This window comes from Olea europaea, chromosome 15, assembly GCF_002742605.1.
Source record: "Olea europaea var. sylvestris chromosome 15, O_europaea_v1, whole genome shotgun sequence".
NCBI classification, from domain to species: domain Eukaryota; kingdom Viridiplantae; phylum Streptophyta; class Magnoliopsida; order Lamiales; family Oleaceae; genus Olea; species Olea europaea.
The window spans coordinates 12,493,256-12,515,720 of record NC_036251.1 but is presented as its reverse complement, the minus strand read 5'-3'; the positions used below and the strand labels follow the sequence as shown (position 1 = coordinate 12,515,720).

General features: G+C 34.5%; 3 protein-coding genes across 8 annotated transcripts; 1 reads left to right on the top strand and 2 right to left on the bottom strand.

Moving 5' to 3' along the window:
* Nucleotides 1–814: 814 nt before the first annotated feature.
* LOC111410210 (protein PELPK1) lies at nt 815–2,105 on the bottom strand. Of its 2 annotated transcripts, none has more exons than XM_023040455.1 (2): nt 1,387–2,105; nt 815–1,320 (listed from the first exon to the last, which is right to left on the bottom strand). In XM_023040455.1, exons 1-2 carry the CDS (start codon nt 2,041–2,043, stop codon nt 1,057–1,059), a joined length of 921 nt encoding a protein of 306 aa, XP_022896223.1. In that variant the 5' UTR covers nt 2,044–2,105; the 3' UTR covers nt 815–1,056. The 2 variants fall into 2 exon arrangements, with proteins under 2 accessions (XP_022896223.1, XP_022896222.1); XM_023040454.1 differs by having other exon boundaries at nt 815–1,325; nt 1,392–2,105.
* A 2,133-nt stretch (nt 2,106–4,238) lies between these two features.
* Nucleotides 4,239–14,953, top strand: LOC111410208 (probable ubiquitin-like-specific protease 2A). Of its 4 annotated transcripts, XM_023040453.1 has the most exons (17): nt 4,239–4,592; nt 6,466–6,749; nt 6,835–6,919; nt 7,008–7,072; nt 7,358–7,546; nt 7,624–7,699; nt 8,048–8,159; nt 9,370–9,510; nt 9,763–9,963; nt 10,044–10,099; nt 10,182–10,275; nt 11,097–11,187; nt 12,597–12,716; nt 13,343–13,573; nt 13,714–13,755; nt 14,194–14,422; nt 14,535–14,623. In XM_023040453.1, coding segments are annotated over exons 1-17 (2,352 nt in total). In that variant the 5' UTR covers nt 4,239–4,258; the 3' UTR covers nt 14,537–14,623. The 4 variants fall into 4 exon arrangements, with proteins under 4 accessions (XP_022896221.1, XP_022896219.1, XP_022896218.1 ...); XM_023040451.1 differs by having other exon boundaries at nt 4,241–4,592; nt 14,194–14,953; XM_023040450.1 differs by lacking the exon at nt 13,714–13,755 and having other exon boundaries at nt 4,241–4,592; nt 13,343–13,615; nt 14,194–14,953.
* A 1,537-nt stretch (nt 14,954–16,490) lies between these two features.
* LOC111410207 lies at nt 16,491–20,043 on the bottom strand. 2 transcript variants are annotated; one of them, XM_023040448.1, is made up of 6 exons: nt 19,607–20,037; nt 19,417–19,512; nt 17,713–17,753; nt 17,421–17,538; nt 17,062–17,142; nt 16,491–16,822 (listed from the first exon to the last, which is right to left on the bottom strand). In XM_023040448.1, exons 1-6 carry the CDS (start codon nt 19,811–19,813, stop codon nt 16,766–16,768), a joined length of 600 nt encoding a protein of 199 aa, XP_022896216.1. In that variant the 5' UTR covers nt 19,814–20,037; the 3' UTR covers nt 16,491–16,765. The 2 variants fall into 2 exon arrangements, with proteins under 2 accessions (XP_022896216.1, XP_022896217.1); XM_023040449.1 differs by lacking the exon at nt 16,491–16,822 and having other exon boundaries at nt 17,092–17,187; nt 19,607–20,043.
* Nucleotides 20,044–22,465: the final 2,422 nt, after the last annotated feature.

Here is a 22,465-nt window from a genome sequence, read left to right as displayed (position 1 = left end):
AATTTTTTGTCATAATAGTCACTTCGACACATCCAATATTTCACTAAATTAGTATTTATTTATCAGGAAATTCAAGTCGGTCGTCAATATGTCTGATTGATTACATTATCATAACTGGATCATTTTTTTTTTCTATAATTAATTGTGCTACAAAGAATTACATCATTAGAATATAAGTAAGAACTAAATTTTCGATAACAATATTTAAATAAAAAGGAACTTTTTCCGCTTAAGTAATATATTACAACATCAATCAGGGGCAAATTACTAATTCCATTCCATAAGCAGTATCTAAAATACAACGAATTGTGAAAATAAAAACAATTCAACAATCAAATTTACGTTTATTTTTCTTCTTGTTACAGGTGAGATGGTCATATTGCAGAATTTTCTACAGAAATGACATACTAAAAAGAATTATTCATCTTGTACAAATTACAATCGGGGTTGACAACTCCAGTTGACAATGCACTCACAGGAGGGGAGACTCACGATTTTTTTATTTAACGTGGGCCCCTTCCCATGTGTCTAATTGTCAACCGGGGTTGTCAACCCCGATTATACGCATAGCACAACTGTACTAAAAAATAACTCTTACAGAACTTTTTTCCTTTAATATTGTGAAGATTATTTGATAATTTTAACCCCCTTTGCTCGAGTCTGGGGCCAGCCATGAGAGAGATGGAGACTTTTTTTATCCATACAATAATATAATAGTTCTTCAAGTGAAAAGATACTATTATTTTGGAAGAAAATTTTGTCCAATATTGAAAATAACGAAATTGATCAGTATCAAGAAAACTCAAAACTCGTATGAAATAAATGAAACAAAAGCATATATAAATCGTAAATGTATAAATGACAATCAAACGTAGGCTATCTGTAACTCATGAATAACCATTACAAGATAGTAAATAATGACAAAACAACAACACAAGTATGACTATGACATGATATGATGAAATCATCCTAGAAGATGAAGGGATGAATCCTAAACAAATTCATCAATATAATTGAATGAAATCCAACTATGATTACTTAATAGAAATTTGTAGTTTATGGGGATTTTGGTACTTCTGGCAGAGTGGGTTTAGGAAGCTCAGGTTGTTTAGGTACTTCAAGTTTTGGCAAAGTTGGCATTTCAGGCTTTGGAATTGTTGGAATCTCAGGTTTTGGTAATGTAGGTAACTCTGGCTTAGGCAAAGGAGGCAACTCAGGTATTGGTGGGAGCTCTGGCTTTGGTAGTGTTGGCACCTCGGGTTTTGACACCTCAAGTTTCGGCATTGCAGGCAACTCTGAGTTAGACAATTCGGGTTTAACTGGGAACTCTGGCTTTGGCAATGTTGGTACCTCGGGTTTGGACTCTATAGGTAACTCAGGCTTAGGTGGGAGCTCTGGCTTTGGCAATGTTGGCACCTCGGGTTTTGGAACCGTGGGCAACTCGGGCTTAGGCAATTCGGGTTTTGATGGGAGCTCTGGCTTTGGTAGTGTTGGAAGCTCTGGCTTTGGCAAGGTTGGCATCTCAGGTTTTGGTGGGATCTCTGGTTTTGGCAATGTTGGCACCTCAGGTTTTGGCACCGTGGGCTCCTCGGGCTTAGGCAATTCATGTTCTGGTGGGAGCTCTGGATTAGGTAACTTTGCCACCTCGGGTTTTGACACCTCAAGTTTTGGCATTGTGGGCAACTCTGGCTTAGGTAATTCAGGTTTTGCTGGAAGCTCTGGCTTTGGTAATGTTGGCACCTCGAACTTTGGCACAGTAGGCAACTCAGGCTTAGGCAATTCAGGCTTTGGTGGGAACTCTAGCTTTGGCATCGTTGGCAACTCAGGTTTCGGTGGAAGCTCAGGCTTTGGCAGCGTTGGCACCTCGAGTTTAGGCAATGTAGGCACTTCAGGTTTTGGTGGAAGCTCTGGCTTTGATAGTGTCGGAACCTCAGGCGAGGTCTCCGAAAGTCGTCGTGCTCCAGCTTGAATCGTGTTTCCAAATATAGATAGTAAAGCTATCAGCAAAAACAAGAAAAAAGGGGTGCGCTTATTACAAGCCATTGTTCTGACCAAAGACAAAGTGACTCAATAACACTTGTGTAGCAAATTGTTTCAGTCTCAATCTGATTATACGTAAAACTATATGCTCAAGTTTATATAGACATGAGACGTGGAGAAGCAGCACAAAATTTGGCTGGGTTGGTTGGAAGAAGGGTGTGTTAGTTCAACTTCTCAATGTTTTTCCTTCCAATTTTATGCCTGCCAATTCATATCCTAACCATCTAATTGCCACGTGTAAGTAGGTAGTAATATCCATTTTTGACAGTAAGGAAATTGATACATTCACAAGAAAAAGACAACTGCCATTGACAATCCAGGCAACACGAAACCGGTTGGGGGATTCATTCGACAATAAGGTGGATATGGCGTGTTCCATACTAAATTATTTATTGCAATTTTTATGTGACAAGCACTAATCTATAGAAAATATTATTTACGATAATATATTTATTTTTTCATTTATTGTTGTAATTGATATTGATATTTTTTATAGTGAGAATACCAAATGCTCGAAAGGTTCAAGAATGACATTGATAGGTACTGAATCAAGCTATGCTCAAATTTGGACGATGAGAGGACTTCTAATTGAATCTCGAAGCCTTAGCATCTATTTGGTGAGGATTAAAATTAAATTTTTAGTTGATTTTGATAAAAGTAGATAAAATATGTGGTTAGAAAATTGTTGAAAATCTATAAAATATGTGATTAAATTTAATTATTAACCTTGATTTAGATTAAAATTTAAATTTTAACTTGCACCGAGGTTTAATATAGTTGGGTTTTTTCCGAATTCTTAGACAAACACTTGTTTGTATCATAATGAATTTTAAAGAATTTGTATCAAAATATGTTTAATATAAATTATACAATGTCACCTTTGGGGAATTCGTATTAAAGAAAAATTGGTCAATATCTTGTGTAGATTAAAATTAAATTTTTAGTAAATTTTGATAAAAATTGATAAAAATGAGGTTAAAAAGTTATAAATTACATAAAATATGCATTGAAATTAATTTTAAAATTTTATCAACTTTTAGAACCTTTTGGCCCTATTAATTGAAATTTTAATGGTTGGAATAGTATTTTTTTTTTAAATATGTGGTTAACAAAGAAGAATGATTTTTGAGATTATATATAGAGGGGCGTTTGTTTCTCATTTTTGTAAAAATGATAATGAAAAAAATAGTTGTTATGGGTCCCACACAAGAGATAGAAATTCAAATTTGATGGTTTGATGTGATGGATAACGATCATATTTTTCATTTTAATGTAGAAAGAATGGAAAACAAATAGGGACATAATATTATTTTATTAAAAATGTGTGGTTAACAAGAAAAAAAATTATAATTTTGACATGACCAAAGAATGCTTACTTGAATAGTATTTTTTTTTTTTTAAATGCGTGGTTAACAAAGAATAATAAGTTTTTGAGATTGTATATAATATTATTTTAATAGAAACGTATGGTTAGTAAGAAAAAAGAAAAATTATAATTTCGATATGATCAATGGACGCTTACTTGTGTTGCGGCCACCCGGTTCATTTGTACGGATCCCAAACCAATAAATTTCGCAATAAAACTTTATTTTTCAAAGAGAAAATTACACTTAAGGTCTCTAATCTATTGGAAATGTTTCAAGTTTGTTTTGCTATTTGAGCCCCTAGAGCAACGTTTTACCTTTTCTTTAAGAAAAATATGATTTTATCTTTAGTTCAACTAAGGAAAAAAAAGGGAGAGAAAGAGAGAACAAAACAATAAAAATCGGAGTAATGTTATGTGAACCCATTATTTAATTGATGTTAAATAATAAATAAAAAGAAAGGTAAAATTAAATAACTCGTTTAATTTCACTTATTATTTAATTCTACATTAGTGCCACCTAAACTGGAGTTATGTACCTAGTGGGACTAAATAATATTACTATAAAAATTATTCACCAAGAGTTGGGAGCAACACTAGTTACTAGTTAGGTTACTATTGATTTTTTTTTTTTTTCCGTTTATTTCAACTTTAGAGTAAAGTTATATTTTTAACAAAAAAAATTGAGTTTTAATTAATAATTACTGAAATGGGTGGTAAATTTTTCAATTAAGGACCCAAATGTTACAAAATGAAAGGTTGGGCATTCAGCTTCCAAAATATCACGTTGGGACATGCTACATTTTTAATAGTTGGGAACCCCATCTGTAATTTCTTCTCTCTCTCAAAAGGAGAATGCAAATGCTATGCCTGCGTGGGCAGAACTTCAATCTTGATCCTGATGAACTGAAAAATTCGTCAATAATCTCTATATCAAACCCACTTTTTAAATCTTCGCTACTTTTCGAAACCCCTTTTTTTCCCTCCCAAATTACGATGATGAAAAAAAGAAAATCAAAGAAGAATTCTACTATCGAAAGTAGAAGCAATTGCAGCGGTACTACGATGAGCAATAAATTCTCAGTTTTCGATTTCACGATCGAAGATGAGAGTACCGAGGCCCACGCTGAGAGACTTATGGCAAAATTCAATAATAACACCAATGATAAGTACAATTTCCTCACGTGCTGTAAGTTTCTAGCCCCCCCCCCCCGGGGCCCCCCAAAGTCCTTTTATATATGTGTGTGTGTGTGTGTTTAGGGTGTTACTTATTCTGATGGATGACATTATATATTTAGGAATAGTGAATTTAATACTGATGGTGCAATGTTTGATACATTTTGGTATGTAGTGGATTTTTATCAATATAACGAGGATTGAATACTAATAACGAGGTTGTCTGAGTTTGAGGCTGGTAATGTGTAGGGTTTTAGATCTTATGTATAGCAACAGTGTGAGTATTGTTTTCCTTGTATTGATCGGCTACCTTGATTTTTCAAATATTTTTTTTCTTGATTTTTCATTTCTCGAGGTGATTATATAATGTTCATGAATTCTAAATAGAAAAATGTTAAAATTTTGGTTGGTGGAGGAGATCACACTTTAATCTAGACTTGGAAATTTTTATGACCACTAATTGCCGGTGACCAATTTGCTATCTGTTTACATTGAATACTATGAAGAATAGGAGGCAAGGTCTTTTTCAAAGGAAGACAAGAGGCATTGAGGTTGATCTTCCATTGTCTTGTCGTATGCCAGGATTTTCTAAATTTCTATAGGATTACTAAAATAGAACTTTCGAATGATATAATAAATAGAAACATCGAAGTAAATGCTAGAATAGGGGATTGATGACGACTATGAGTGGTATTTATATATGGAGAGCTAATATACTCCAATCATTTTACACTCCTCACGCTAAAGTGTTGGTCAGTACACCCTTGTGTAAAACTGAAGATCTCAAAAAATAGGTTGATGGCTGATGTTTCTATGTTGCTTTTGATAATGTTGTTTCTTGGGTTTTCCTTCTTTTTTTATGGAGGCCTGGAATTAAATAGGGCTGTAGAATTAGAAAGATTTGCATGGCCCTTATAAGTTTTGTAGAATGCTAGCTGCATCCTTCTTCTTTTAAGAGTTCTTTCGAAGCCCCTTTCTAACACCATTGTTCAAAAAATGATTCGCAGAGAAAAGATATATTTTGACTTTACTGATTTTTGAGTAGATAGAACCAATGGGCGACGCTTGGTTACAATTTCGAATCCATTATTAGATGTTTGCTCTCACTCATACCTGGTAATGCAAGGGAGGCCATCGAAAAGCTATTTCTTGAAATCTCTCTTCTAATTCAAAATTATGGTGTAACGTGTATCCTCGCTTGTTCTGATCATCCTCTTCATCATAAATGATTTGTTTGTCCCGAAATGACCTGGACCAATAGGGTTCTCCCAATTTGTGTCCTATCATATGATCTGTTATATAAATAGGCAAATATTCCTTATTCAGACAAAAAGCTGACAGGTGTTATGGGTAGAATTTTGTTCACATCTTAGATCTAGGAATTTACTCATCTTCCATCACCGTTACTCGCGCATCTTTCCCCTTAGCCATGAAACTCCTTTTGTACAATAAATATGAACCTATTTGTCTCTCATGGGGTAACCGAGTTGATGGAGTAGGTGAACGCAGAGGTCTTTGATCACGAGTTCGATTCTCCCCACCAATACTTTCTCGGTCGAGCCTATTGCATCGGGCTTGCTTAGTGCGGTTTACCTGACTGACGTAGTTTGCAAGCTATTGCGTCAGCTCGAGGATTTACCTCGTGTGCACCTGAAGGATAGCGGCTGCGGGTTCTCCCGTCATCAAAAAAATAAAAAAAAATAAAAAAAAAATATGAACCTATCTTTTTAAGCACTTCAAAAAGTTAAGATTTTGAAGAAGTGCTTTATTTTTATATTCTTCAAACTTATATTTTTTGTTTTGTTGTATCTTGAACTTGTATGATCATGTTGGCGTAGAATTCTAATTTCTTATTTTTTTTTTTAAAAATATATATATTTTTGTAGTTGCAAAAGGTTCCAAGACTCAACAAAATGATTATGGAAATAAATTATTAGTCATCGATGTTGATGACAGTCTTGCAGACGACAGAAGCATTCAGTTGGATGGCACTCTATCATCTAGTTCTTCAGACTATATACTATCGGCTACTTCTCCAGAACAACTTGATTTCAAATGTTATTCTGATGGTGCAAAATCCTGTTCACCGAGAGCCAGACAACCTGGAGACAGCCTAACTGATAAGAAGCGTACTTGCTTCGACAGTACTCTACCTCAAAGTTTAACTGATGTACCTGACTTCTTAGTTTGTTCTTTCTGCAAGGAATCATAGACCTTTAAATATTCATAATCGATCAATTTTATTTTTCCTGCAGGTTAAGGTACTTGATGTAGATTCTGATGATGATCTAAGAATTGGATTAAGATCGTCTTCTTCCATTGCCAGAGCAGAAAATGAAGGTTTTTTATTTTTTCAGACGTCTTTTCAAGCACGCAAATTTCCTTGGATTTCTTTAATTCCAGAAAACTCTTTAAGGATTGCAGATAGTTTGCTATGTTTCAGGTTCATTAGAAGAACAACCATTTGAGTATGGCGTCAACACAAGTGATATTGTACGCATGTTACCACTACATCATTTGTCAGTAGAACTAAACTGTATAAATATTTGGATGCTCTGGGAAATAATTATTTTATTCCTATCTCCATTTCAATGCAATTGAACTCAAATCTAGAGCCTTTTCCAATTTTTCAATCATTCACAATACTATGCATATGACTTAGTTAGCCTATAGGAAAGCTTTAATAGAATGTAAATTTATTTCCTCGCATTCAGATCTTTGTTTGCTCTTACGCAGACATCTATTTTTTTCCCTTACTTTTTTGGTTTTGATATGCAGGAAACAATGGTGGTTGTCATTCCCAATTATGTTAAATTTGGGAATACATATTATACAAAGTGTTTGTTGACATTTTCTTGCAAATCCATCAAACTAGAGGGTTCACCCCCATGGCAGACAAAGGAACCTTGTTGCCATGAATGGCCTATTTCTAATATTGTGAACATCGAACATGAATTTTGTGAAACTGTGAGTATGGCTAACTTCCCTGAATTTCGTCTTACACAATGGATTTTCATCCCAAATTTTAAGTTTCGTGACTGTAGGTTAAAGTGGCTGTTGTAACGTTTAAATTAATATGCAATGAAGGAAACACAGCTGAAATTTCTAGTAAAGCTGCAGGTTTGTACGTTTCACCTGAATGCCTTCCTCAATGATGTTTTCTGGTTCTATACAACACATTCAGCTTTCATTTGCCCTTCCGAATGGATGAAAATTCCTAATTGCTGCTTGCTTGCTTGCTTACTTATCGCAAAAGGGTCATGTTGGCTTAAAAATTAAAATTGTTTGGTGTATTACCCTTGCTCTATTTTTTTCTGTCTTTCCTGTTCTTTATATTTCCTCGTTAGTTCTTGATGTATGCATCTTGAGTCATTTTTCTTCTAAAAAATTGAGAAACGTGGGCATTCCTTATGCAATAAGTTGGTTTCCGCTGATTGACGTTTAATTTTGTTTTATGGAGGAGTGCAGGCACGGTGAAGTTGGAGTTTGTAGTTTCTAATGACACTCATTGGTCTGAAAAACTAGAAGAAATTAAATCCTTGGACATGAAATATAAAATCTCTTGGAGCACTGTTGAAAGGTTGGTACTCATGCATTAGTGAATCATTGCTTCTTCCTGGATCCTCTTATCTTATTAAGTTATTGTTTGTTTGTTGGGTAAACATGTGAAGCTCATCAAAGAAACTGTTGCATCATCTTTTGCATGAAGACTTTACTTTGTTATCTTTGATTTGCGATGAATCTTACCATTTTATCTGTTCTCTTATGTTCTTTTCCAGTTTGGTGCTTTGAACCATACTTTTCCAATTTCCTTTAGTGTCTATTTATTAATTACTTGGGCATGTTAAAAGAGTAAAAGTCCTAATTTTCTAATCTATCATTTTCCGTATTAGTTTAATCCATAGTCAAGATGATTTCTTTAGCTGGAATAACATTTTTTTCCAAAGTCACATTGAAAAGGAAATGTCATTTTTTGTGGATCTTCTGGGACAATACTATTCCTCATCAAGCTTGCTCAGACCATTTTCTTGCGTTTGAAGAAAAAACCTGTCATCCCATATTGAATGAGGAGAACTAACAGCTCAGAGGTTCACTAGAGATCTTTCATAAGTTCGGGGATTTGGTCCTGGTTTTCCATGTCTTTTTCCATAGGCTTGTGCATGGGTGCAATAATTATGGATGTGTAGAGTATCAAGTAACTATATCTTAAATCATAGTGCCTTGATCTAGTGGGATATTTCTTTTCTTCATTATCCTTGCTTAATACTTCATGTGTCCATAGCTGCCCTGTTTTCCTTAACAGAACATTCAAAATATGAATACTATTGCACGTGTTAACTTGCTCGACTTTTATAGATCTTCTAATTCTGTATTTTAACATCCTTCTTGGATGAACACAAGTTTATTCTGTGCTTATTTGATAAAACCTTACTAAAATTTTATGAACTTTTCAACCGATCAAACATCAATTTTAACCACAAATTTCGTATGACCCAAAACTTTATCAAAATATGCTAAAACTTTTATCAAAGCCTTTGTCAAACAACCCCTCTATTGTATTTTGCTGATTTTGATGTACATACTTTCTTCATTTTCTCTTATTTTTGTTCTTTCTGTGACCTGGTTTGATTTTTCTTCTCTTTCTCAATTTATCAATAAGATAATATTGTTGACCTTTTAGCACATGATTGAATGCAATGTCAGCTATTTCTGAATAAGATCCGGGAGCCCTATTTTATTTTGTGTCAAAAATTTTACTGATTGGATGACATTTGTTGCTTGAATTTCAGTGAATATAGTTCCAACCAGCCCTTTGAAGATCTAATATATCCAGATAGGGATCCGGATGCTATCTCCATACGCAGTAGAGATGTTGAGGTTTTGCAGCCAAAGACATTCATCAATGATACTATCATTGACTTCTATATTAAGTAAGAACTTGAAAGCAATTATATTGATGATTTTCGTATTTTGGATGGTTTGTTTATGATGCAAGGGTCTAGCTTACCAGTATCATGTTTAGCTGGCGTTACGTGAGTAGATATTGCAGTGCCTATTTTTATTGAAATGTTCTGGAAACTCATACTCATCAGTGCATGTTCATATAATTATTGTAACTTATCCTGTTTACCATTTATATGGACGTTGTAGATAATTAACCTGTAAAGGGAACTAATTGGCAGGTATCTTGCGAACAAAACCAATCCAAAGGAGCAGCATAGGTTCTATTTTTTCAACACTTTCTTCTTTCAGAAGCTGGCTTGTCTGGATCAAGGTTCATCTAGAACCTGGGAAGGAAGAAAAGCTTTTCAACGTGTTTGTAAATGGACAAGGAATGTAAACATTTTTGAAAAAGATTATATATTTATTCCTGTTAACTCTAGGTAATAAGCCATTAATAAAATAATTTAAATATCGAAATTGTATTTTGGCCCTCTCTTAGATTCCCCCCCACATTTGACAGTCTTCATTGGAGTTTGATCGTCATCTGTCACCCTGGAGAAGTGGAAAATTTAAGAGGTATGACTACTTTGTGCCATTCTTTGCAGTATTTGTTATTTAATCACTGCTGTCATCGCACCTAAAATTATCTCTTCTGCAGACGAAGAAATGGGCGAGTTATATAAGAAACCGTGCATTTTACACATGGATTCCATAAAAGGAAGCCATACCGGACTGCAGAATCTCATTAAAGGGTAAGCTTCTGAAAGTTGATATTCAAAACCAGTCAGTGGCATTTACTAAAGGTGAATGGAGGCCTACTATAACGTCATATTTCAGAATTCCTTTGGGGTCAACATAGTTTCACGAACATTTATTAGAGATGGTTGTGAGTGGATGAAAGTTGCTAACTGGCCATGTTAACTGTCTTTTTCTCAATGTTATAAATTATATAAATTTGTTAAGTCATTTATGGCGAGGTAAAGAAACCGTATTCAATTCACTTGTCCTCTCCTCACTGATTGAACTTCCAACCAATTTTCTTTCAACAATGTCTTAGTATTAACTGCTTCCAAAACTCTTTGATTATTATTTCCCAACCACCGTTGTTCAATTTTGTCAGTTGAAGTTAAAAAATTAAATGGTCCTCCATTTTGCTTTATGTTTGACATCAAGAACAAGATTGGAAAAGGAAGCTGAATCCATATGTTCATAATTTCTACATGATTTTCTATGCCAAGTTAAACTACAAGATATGAACTGATAGAAAAGTTGATGTTTTTGTTAAATAGATAAGTTGCTACCATGCATCTAAATTTCTGGCATGAGGGGGATTTAGAAGGCATTCAAATCTTTAGTACTTTTCCTTTTGGTTTGGGAGGAAACTTTGACCGTTTCTGGAACTACTTAAAGTGAATGCCATCTAAACTATGTTATATTTGATATTATTTGTTGCAAGTATTTGGTTGATGTTTTTTTCACTTAATGTTGTTTCTGGGTATTGCTTTGTATGTTTGCATGATTTGAGTCTTACGATACCACGATAATGTAAAATTTTCTTGTCATGAAACATCAGTTACTTGTGGGAAGAATGGAAAGACAGACATTGGGAACTGGCAGAAGATATTTCAGCGAAGTTCTTCAATTTGCCATTTGTCGCACTTGAGGTTCTCTCTCTTTGTCTCTCTTGCCTGTGTGTACCTCTGTAACTATCTATAAAATCATTATTGTGCAGGGGTACAAGCAGTTCAACGTGCACTTTTAAAGAAACTCAGCGAATAAGATTGCTTGTATCCTTCCTGTACAATTATATTTCCTAATTGAATAATAAATGTACAAATTTTCTCCCATAATGTCTAGATGAAAAGAATTCACACGATTTAAATGTGAATCACTTTGAGGTATGTTTACCTCAGAGTCTCTTATGTCTTATTTTACTCAAATTAGGTTCTGAACGTTTCATATTTAAGGAATGCATTTTAATGTTTTTGGAATGGAATTGAGCCAAAAGGGTGGAAGAATGAAGTTCAATGTGGTAGATGAGTGTAGATACTTTTACAATTCATACTCTTCTGGTTTGGTGAAGACAGAAGGTGGAGCAAATATAAAGAAAAAAGGAGTGAAAGGAGCTGTTCATCATCATTGTTAATTTGTACATTTTTCATATTTTCTCATCCTTCATTGAAGAATATTGAAGAGGAGAATAAGAGTGTGTATGATTGCAAACATAAAATTTACATGGAAAGAAAATAAATTCTAAGCAATTAAATTGTCTATAAATTATTTGCATGAAAATTGTCAATTAAATGTGTTTGATTGATTTTATTTTCAATCTAGAAATATTATACTTGTCCATTTTTTATTGGTAGGTAGAGAGAGAGAGAGAGATTGAGTGAATTACTTAAAAAATAAAACCTATTACCTTGGAATAAGAACCTACTCCCCCTAAAGAAAATATTTTCCTTGTTTTCAAGAAAAATATGGTCACAAGATCAAAAGTAGGAAAATATTTTTCATGAAAAAATATCAATCAAACAACAAAAAAAAATAGAAATTTGGGTGGAAAAATGACATTTTCAATGGAAAATTTGGGCAATCCAACGCAATATAAGAAGAAAATAAAAGATGGAATAAGGAAAGAGAATATGAAGTTTATTAACATTACCGTGTTCATAAAAAAATTAGAGTTTATAGATGCTCTCTCCTTCATTATCAACTAGTACCAAAATGTAAATGTAGCTTTTACTCTCTCAACAAATGTTATCTTCGCAAATTAACATACATCGTTTGTCTTGGAGATGTAGACATGTCAGTGGATAGTACTTTAGCTTTCTTGTCATAGTAGATCTGGACAGATAGCTTTCTTTGACTTTTCTTTTTGCCATCAATTTATATGTATACGGATTGCAAACTGTTCTAAGGTGCATGTAACTAAAGTTACCACTACTAAATATAAGAATGCACACTGCTATATGTTTTTCATCATTTTAAATGTTTCATCTTCCTCCTTTCCTTATACAGGACATTAATACAGATCATTATTGTCAATATTAGTCTTTTGGTTTTGTTTTTCCAGCTTCCACAGCAGGAAAACTGGTTCGATTGTGGCCTTTTCTTGCTTCACTATGCAGAACTTTTTTTGGAGCAGGTTCCCAGTAACTTCAGCCTAACAACCCTAAACGAATGTCCAAACTTTGTAAGTTGTTTTCTCATTGGTTACCTGGACCTCGAATATTAGTAACGGCCCATTTGGCAAGGCTTCTACTTTTTGTAAAAGAGCTCCATGAGGAAATCACATTTGGCCAGCTTTTTTAAAAAGCTTTTCTAACCGGATAAAACACCACTCCCAGAAAATTATTCAAACAGAACCAGAAAGAGCTTCTTAATTTCAGAAGCAGCTTGTGCCTTTTCAAAAGCCTTGCCAAATGGGCTCTTAATCTCCCTAATACATTAACTTGAATAGTCTTGTGTTCTCCCCTTTCTGATTGTAAGCCCAATTTTTAGCGAATTGCGGTAACAATATGTTCATACTTGGAGAGTTATCTTCTGTTCTGTAGGAGGAAGAAATTTTTTCAGTTAGCATTTCAAAAGATAAGTGACCCTTGAGCGATTGATGCTGAATAGCTTTATTCAGAGTGGAAGCTAATTGTTCTAACATGCTAGAGTTTCCATATTAACACAATATGTTTCTGGACTGCTATAGTACTGTCCATTTGTTTGATGTTCAATTATCTATGGTCATTACAGTAGAAAGGATGGATATATGCTTCTCACATTTTTTGTCAAATTATAATTTAGGCAAACATCTATTTGCCTCTGCAGCTTAAAAAGAACTGGTTCCCACCTGACGAGGTGTCCCTTCGAAAGCGTGATCATATCCGAAAGTTGATCTGTAAAATTGTAAGAGAGAATGCCAAGAAAGATGCTCCATATGTTAATAACCAAAACGGTATATCAAGGGAACCAATAGGTTCCATTATTAGTGGGCAGCAAACTTTTGGAGAATCGAAGTTTGTTCATGGCGATTCTATGCATCCAAGTATATTTCAAATGGTGTCAATGGAACAATATAATAACCCCACATTTCCAATTGAGGTAATTCTCTATGAGCAATTGGCATTTACTTTTTAATGCATGGAAAAAAAAAATCTTGGACCATTAGTGCGTTGTTTAATGTTGATATATTTCAAATGGTGTCAATGGAACAATATAATAACCCCACATTTCCAATTGAGGTAATTCTCTATGAGCAATTGGCATTTACTTTTTAATGCATGGAAAAAAAAATCTTGGACCATTAGTGCGTTGTTTAATGTTGATTTGAAATGCCTCATTCCTAAAAGTAACAGTATTCTCGTGGTTTTCTTTCTGTGGTGAAGTGGTCTTTGTGGCATAGTAATTAAAATTGCAACAGATACATCAGCTCCTGCAACTATTTACATGGAATATTTGAACTTTGAAATTTCTCCATTCATGTGGCATCTTTGAACCTTTGCGCTTTCTGATTACAGCAAACATATGCAGGCCTTTGAGTTGAAGATTATTAATGTTTTATATGAAGATTTTTGCCACAAGATTTTGTTGTTTAATTGCATTATATACGTGCTTTTAACGCTAACAATGTATTTTGTGGCTGAGCTTTTTATCCTATTTTGACCTCTTATTCCAAACAGGGTGCAGTTGGGGAGCAAGTTGCTTCACCGGAAGATGAAGCAAACAGCCATGAAGACACTAAATCTTTGATCATCCTGAGTTCACCTAGTAGTTTGAGAGTGGTGGAGACAAAGTCTTCCTTGGAAACTTCAAGGAGTTCCGGTGGCGCGTTTCAAATCATAAGTGATGAACAGATTGAGGAAGATTGGGTCCCAGAAGTTGCAACCCATTCTGGAAACGAGGACAAATGTGAGTACTCTTCCATGTCCTTTGCAGAACTTGCAGCATGTGTTGTTGAGGATTCTGAGGACGAAAATGAGAGACAAGACATTAGTAACACTGGGAATCCTCCTTCCTGCAGAGATAAATTTCCGGCATCATGCTATCGAGAAGCTGAATCCACCACTAGGATCAGTCACAGAATGAATCCGGTGCAATTTATATCAGCAACAGAAGAAAAGAAATCTGCAAAAAAACGAAGAAGCTCGTCTTATTCTGAGGAACAGCGTGAAATAACCATATTATAACAGATGTTTTTGCAGAAGGCCGTTCCAAATTGCCTATGATAGATGTTTATTGAATCATGTACAGCTCGGCTAGTTTTTTAGTTTTAAGGCTAAGAAGAGGGTTAAGACCCGTTATTCTGAAACCTTTAAGAACATGAATAGGTTTTATTGGAGCAAGGGCATTTTGTTAATGTAATTTTACTGCTCTTCCTTCTCAGGGTACATAACTGTTAATACACATTGACATTATAATACATACAGGTTTTTATATCTCCTACAGGAACTTGTTCGAGTAATGTTTCCTTTCTTTCCTTTGGAAGCACATTTGGCTTAGAATGTTTACTCATTAAATTATTTTTTATTAGTGAAGGCCGAAAATAAATTAAGATTTTGAAATCATGAAGCCTTGAAACTCCATGTTCTTGTTTTGTTCCTCAATGCTATTCTGCAAGTGGACTCAACAATATTGATTTCTATTAAAAAAGATAATGAAATCATATTGGTTAATTCTGTGTATTGAGAGTCTGTTTGATTGCGAAGATGAAATTTGGGTGGAAAAAAAATGAATTCCAAGGAATTGAATTATCTAGAAATTATTTTCCTACAAATTGTAAATTATTGTATTTGAATGGTATAATTTTCCATGTGAAAAATGTTAAAATAAAATTGTTTTTTGTTGTTCGTTTGATTTTGTTTTACATGAAAATTGTCAATTTAAGGAATATCTACTTCTACCTTCCTAGAATTTGTTTCCATTGCCCAAAAAAAAAAAAATCATCTATATTTTGGTGTACATTTGACTTTGTTTTACATGAAAATTATCAATTTCAGGGATATACAATTGTTCCTAGAATTTGTTCATATTGCCAACAATTAAAAAAAAAGGTGGAAAATCAAAAACAACCTATCCTAGGAAAATAAAAGGTGGAAAATTACGCTTTAAGGTGTTGTACCTAGAAATTCATGGAAAATCAGTTCCCTAGAAAATTTTGTCAATCAAACAAGCCAAAAATGAAAGTTGGAATTCGAATTTCAAGTTCTATGGAAAATTTTGTGTAATCAAACGGGGCCTAAGTATCTGTAAGTGTATTGCTCAAGTGTATCGAATATCTTTATTCTTTTTCAAATCAATGTGACGGCTCTTAGGATTGTCATACATAATTCAAATTACCTGATTAGAATGTGAAACGTCATGGTATATATTTTTCACTCTGTTTGAATCTCATTAAGATCTCATTTTAATGACGTTTTTCATTTTGCAATAGTAAAATAATTGTTAAAAAATTGAGGCGTGCACGAAAATATTGTTACTACACTTTAATTTTGACAGAACACGTTGAAACCCATTTGGACCAAAAGACCATTATTATAAAAAGTTAATTACGGAAATAACCCTCCCAAATGCAACCAGCATAAACATCGTAGAGGAACCATTTAATGGAAATGTGAATTGGGGAAGAGAGAGTGTATGTTTTTCTCACCACAATCAACAAATGCATCAAATATGGTTCCACGGAGAAAGAAAATGAAATTGGCCGATTCTAATTCTCATGAGTCTCAAATATACATTTAGTGAGCAGTATTGAACACACGACTTAACAATGGTTAAACCCTAAACTTACCGAATCATTTCAAGTTCATTGTGGATCAATTTGAATCATTTGATCAACCACATAACCTAGAAAACCAAATAAAGAATCCCACAGATAACCTTAATAATTTCATGAAAATGCATTCGTACTCATGTTAGGCCTGGCGCTTCAAATACAAATAGCAAAGCAAATGGCAATCAAGCAAAGTTACACAAAAGATGTAAAATCTCTTTTTCATTGATCCTTTGAACTCAAAAAATAAATAAATAAATAAAGGGAACAGAGTTCTATCAGGTTAGCGCAACTTGAACTGCAGATTAACGCATGTAACTGTACAACAAACAGCAGTAAGCTATTAGATAGTGAAAATTAATCGCGGTCAAGAAATTATGCAATTATACAAATAGGACTTAGATTATCATTCAAACTGAAAGTCTTGCTCGTCTAGTTTGAAGAATGGGATGTTCTTGTGGGTCTATAGTCTCCAATCTCATTCAAGCACCCTCTACAATCAACAGTGACTCGAGCTCTTCTTTACGGCGCTCCAGATCCTATAATTGTTATAGAAAGATAAATATCGTGCAAAAACACAGACGAAGGGGAAGAAAACATGTATCAGCTAGACCAGAAACTAATCTGTACTTCTTTCTTCCTATTTTTTGATGGGAAGGGAACTAGAATCAATTAAAATGAACAAAACTGCATGTTTCAGTAATGGATTTACACTAAGGGCAGGTAGATGCACAATAAAGTAGATATGATGTTTGCCTTTTTGCCACGAGATGGTTACCTGGAGATCCTTAATTGCTTGATCCCTAGAAAATTCTTTCTTCTGGCGAGCACGCTTAAAAACACCAATGCATAATATTCCCTAAAAAACAATAAATAACATATTGGAAAGATATTTACCCTGCATCTGAAATTAATATGGGTACAGTTAGACATGAAATGAAATAGCACATCGTTTAACTAGATGAAATATCAACTTTGATTCACCTAAAGAAAAGAAATATATAACTATGGACATGTAAAATGGTGATACTTAGAGAAAAATATTTCTGAGTTGCAGCAAGTGATTAACAAGTAGATATGTTATCACCGATTGGAAAGTAAATTATCGTCTATCATAATGATGATTCATGAACTTACAGATATAATATAAATCACACCACATGCAAGAAGCAGGTAGCTGGCTACGCTCTGGAGAAGAAAGAGCTCTTGATGCTTTTCAAAGTACTCGGGATAAGCCCTGGTCATTACCGCAACACTGGAAAAAGAAAATAACATAAAATAAAAATAAAAATAAAAAATCCCCATGTAAGATCTATATGACTTCTAACTAAAAACCAAAATTCAGTTCATAAACAAGTGAAGACTAATGGAAAGATGGGCACAGGTGTGAGTTTGTTCTATTAAATCTTCAATTAGAAGTCAAACGTACAATATCTGGAGCATACCCCTCCCAGCCCAATACTCTAGGACCTGCAACATAGTGATGAAGATTCAAATCCATATATTAAATGCTATATGAAGTTCAAGCAGACAATTTAAGCTGGAACAATATAGCAAATGAGAAGGACCAAAACAAACATCAGTTCAAAAACCATTGCAAACTTTCCAACACATCACAGATACAGTACTAGACTACTAGTAATATGTGCTTCTTCTATGCCTTTTATACTGGTTTAAAAACAAGGTAGAGTGATCTCTTAACATCTCCCAAAACCCATATCTGATTCCAGGGTTCTTACATTGTTCTCTCCAATCAATACCTGGTAACCCTGATTTGAAGGTCCCCATCTAGTTTTCCTTTCATAATTCACCGCCTTTCTCCTCCGTGCTACAATCTGTCTAATATCATTCATCTCTTTTCATTTGTGTGCCTACCTCTTTGTGGTATTTCTCTCTCATTTCCAAGTTCTTATTAATTCTTGGTTTCTTTAAATTGATTACCTTTTGCTATGTAAAATCCACAGTCCCTATTATGTAGCTAAATGAGCATGCATTCAATATTTCTTTGCAAAGGGGTATCCACCTTCAACTTTTGCATCCAGCAGATCTCTGCAACGGATTCCATCAAAAAGTTCATCAAAATGCCACATGTAAAAGGTAATGTAAAATTGGGCAACAGTAGGTTGGATGAGGGCAGGGGTGTGAAAAAGGCAGGGGCAGCCAGGCGCGAGATGGCCTGATCCTCATTTTGCCCAGCACACTGGGACGGTGTGTGGGCTCTTTGGGTATAGCCGTATAGGAGATGAGGCCCATGGCCCACATTGGATGCCAGAAAAAGAAAATAAAAAACACCAAAACTTGGATAGGTTGGCCTGGTAAACCCAAAAATTGTGGAGTATGCCTGGTCTATAGGTACAATGGCGAGCCCATCTGACAAACTACCTCTATATGCTTCAACGCAGTTTTTCTTTTTATTATTTAAATCCTTTTTCTGTTATTATTAATGATTTAACTAATAGCGAGCAAACGATGGGGCAAAAATGTTTACTATTCTGATGGGTCTAAAAGTCATCTGATGAGTTCTATGCACCAAGATCTCAGAAGCCTGCTTATGTTATAGTTTTCAAATTTTACATCTCTTAGTTTTCTAATGATTATTCTGTTCTCTATAAAAGGGAAAAAATGATACATCTAGTGATGCGTAACCACAGGGAAGCACGCAACGCAAAGAAAGAGAACATAAGTAGTTCACACATTACATGTTATTCCTAATATGATTTTTGCAAACTTCAGAATCACCAGTGATACATATCCCATTTGAAAAGTGGAAATTATAAGGAAACAAATAAAAGTCTTGATCTTGAGACTCAAGGAGCATGTCTCGTTGTGCTTAAAAGTTACTTTTCATAAGTTCGGATTTGTTCTGTTGGCAAAATAAGTAACTTTATTAAGCTTAGAAGGTAAAGGTAACTTCTTATTTGATGTATATTGTCATACCACAATGTGGGAGAGTTATATTGCAATTGCATTTGCACAAATGTGAATAATGTATCATTCCCTCACTCAAAACATTATTAAAACAACATGAAACAATAAATAATTTGCCTTACATGGGCATAGCTCAATATGCAAGAATCAGTCTCAATATACCAAGTTTGAACAATAAATAAAAGGTTGATAACAAAAATCGAACCTTCCAGAATTTAATAATGAATCCCCATTCAGTCTCCGCCACCACCACAAACATTGCAATCACCACCGCGTAACAACGGAATATTCCATCGAATATCTACAACAATTAAAAGAAAAAAAAGGGAAAACTTAGACTTACCTAGATTGCATAACAAATTATATTGAGACATAGCGAAAGAATTCAAAATTACATCTGATCCGTTCTTGAAAGATCGGACGGCAGAGAGAACATTGACTGCAATGCAGAGAATCGCGGCCAGAGAAGTAATCACGCTGAAGCATCGCCAGAGGATCAAGAAGGAGTCCGGTCTGGACCGGAGCCGGATAGATGATGCAGATGGACCGGAGCCGGTATTATCAACTCCTCTGTGCAATGGCTGCGAGCTTTCTCCCTCCATCCTCTGTTCGGACCTAAACAGGTTTCTTCTTTGGAGCTCAAACTGGGCCCAATTAACTCTATGATGGGTCCATAAAAGTGTTTACGTATGTTACCGTTGGAGATTCGACGCCTACCGCTCAAGAAAACTTTTTGAATTGTGGGGTTCTACATTTGAAGTAATCGTTTTTCGAAAATTGGAATGTGGAAGTAAGGAGATTCTTTAGGGTTGGCTATAATCTTCAAACGTAAAGTCTCCATTATGAATTTGAATTTTTCATTATCGAAAACATCAATATTGATGATAAAAGTTGATATGTTAAACTCGAAATGTTAAAACACATTAACGTTTCTTTTTAATACTATTAAAATTCTCATACTATTTTGACATCAACATCGATAGTTTCGATGATGAACGACCCATATTTACTTGTCTAAATAATGAGGACTCTGAATCTTACTTTTGAAGGATAGAAACCCATAACCACACTACATGAAAGGTTGGGAAACTCCACCCTAACTATATAATTAGAAAGAATTGACATTAATATATTATCGATTTGCACCTTTTCACTTTCTCTCTCTAAAACACTCTTCATTTTCTCTACAATGGAATAAATGAGCCCAATCTCCCATACACTCGATTTGCCACCAAAACCACCGGATTCCTCTATCTCTAGCAACAAAAATCCAACACCATCACACCACAATCCTTCTCCTCAAACACCAACAGTAAAATCCGACCCAAAATCATCAAATTTACAATTGAAAACTCATGGAAAACATCAGTCGAAAACTCGGAAAGCCCAAAAAGCCATAGGATAGAGTTGTCGGCCTCCAATTTGGTCGAAATTATTGTATTGAAAAATGTGCAATTACACATTAATTGAGAAATTACTTCCAACCTAGCCACCTGAACATCACCTATGCCTAACCATCTTGTTGCCCATCAAATTCCGACCAAACCGATAAAAGCCAATTCCATTACAAAGACGAACGCACTTGAGGCCTACAATAAAAAAGAGCCACTGCCCACAAATCGAGGCATAACTCCTTCCATGGATCCCCACTTGCTACACGTCTATGACCATCAGAATCAACATGAAATTCCGCATCAACTTGCAAATAATAAAAAATTAAAAAATAAAAATTGGCAAGGGACATGCCTAGGGTCGATGTATAGCCACCAACACGTGGGCCATATGCACCAACACAAAATCTCCACGGTGTCCTCCAATTAATCCAGATTCATTTAGCATCGATTTTTCCACATGAGCAGTGGCAGATCCAGAGGGCGGCCAGCTAGGGCAGCCGCCCTAGCTGGATCCGCCGGGATTTTTTATTTTTATTTTTGTTATTAATAGATTAAATTTTTACATTATATTTTTTATAATTGATTTTATTCTCAAACATCCCATGTAGCTTACTTGGTGAGAGTCAATCTTAATATGCATCAACTCTTAGGTTCGAATCCTTGTCAATGGATTTGTTATGTATTATTTTTATTTTATAATTTTTACCAAAATTCTATAAGGGAGGGACAATGAGGATTTGAACCCATGATCTGAAGCAATAATTGTGGTAAACTTAACCATTATGGTACCTCTTGAATTGGATTACTAAATTTAACAAAATGATATTTGTTAGATTTTAATTGTTTTGATGCAAACAATTTTAAATACTCGAATTCACACTCTTCCTTTGAATTATACAAAATTTAGCAACAATGTTATTTGATGAATTCTATTTATTCTTATAACAGAATTATATATATTCAGTTTGAATAAAATAATTGTTATATTTATACTTTAGACCTTGTTCAATTCCCCCTTTTTTAAAACTACTTTTTTCTTTCATCTTTTCATGCATACGTTCTTCAATAAAATAATATTACACGTAAATTCAAAATTTTTCTTTATTTTTAATCACACGTTCTCCATCAAATCACCATTCCAAAATACATTTTTTTGCAAAAAAAAAAAATATAGATATCGAAGGATTTTTAATATTTTATTGCGACCAACGTTAGATGGTCGACGGTCGCCCGTGCTTACTCAAACTCCTGGATTTGCCCCTGCACATGAGGCCCACTCTTTGCTCAATCAGCATCGAAAGACCTATGCTAATGCAATTTTTGGTCTTTGGTGTTTCATGTAAAAAGTAGTCAAAGAAGTCGTTTACTTCAGTTTTACAGGCACCAATTACAAATGAATCCTATACATACTTGGGATGAGCCAACCATCGATTTGATAAATTTGAAGGAAGCTATACTACGTGAACACTACAAGTTCACGCTTATAGGGAAATTCTGCTATCGCAAGCCTATCATGAGAAAGATAAGTGAGAATTTTCAAAAGTTAGGTTTCCATGATAGATTTGAGTTGGGGCTTAGTGATACTTTACACATATTGATACATCTTACACATGAAGAAGACTATATTAGATTATTTCTTAAGACTTCATGGTATATTGATGGGTGCCCAATAAGAGTCCTTAAATGGACATGTGATTTTGACCTAAACATGATATGCTTGTTACTCCAGTTTAGGTCTAATTTCTTTATTACCTATTCATATGTGTAGTAAGGGGTTCCTATTTACTTTATCTAGAGCTATAGGGATATACCATTGAGGATTGATGAGGCCACCTGGAATTTGTCATGACCTAGTAAGGC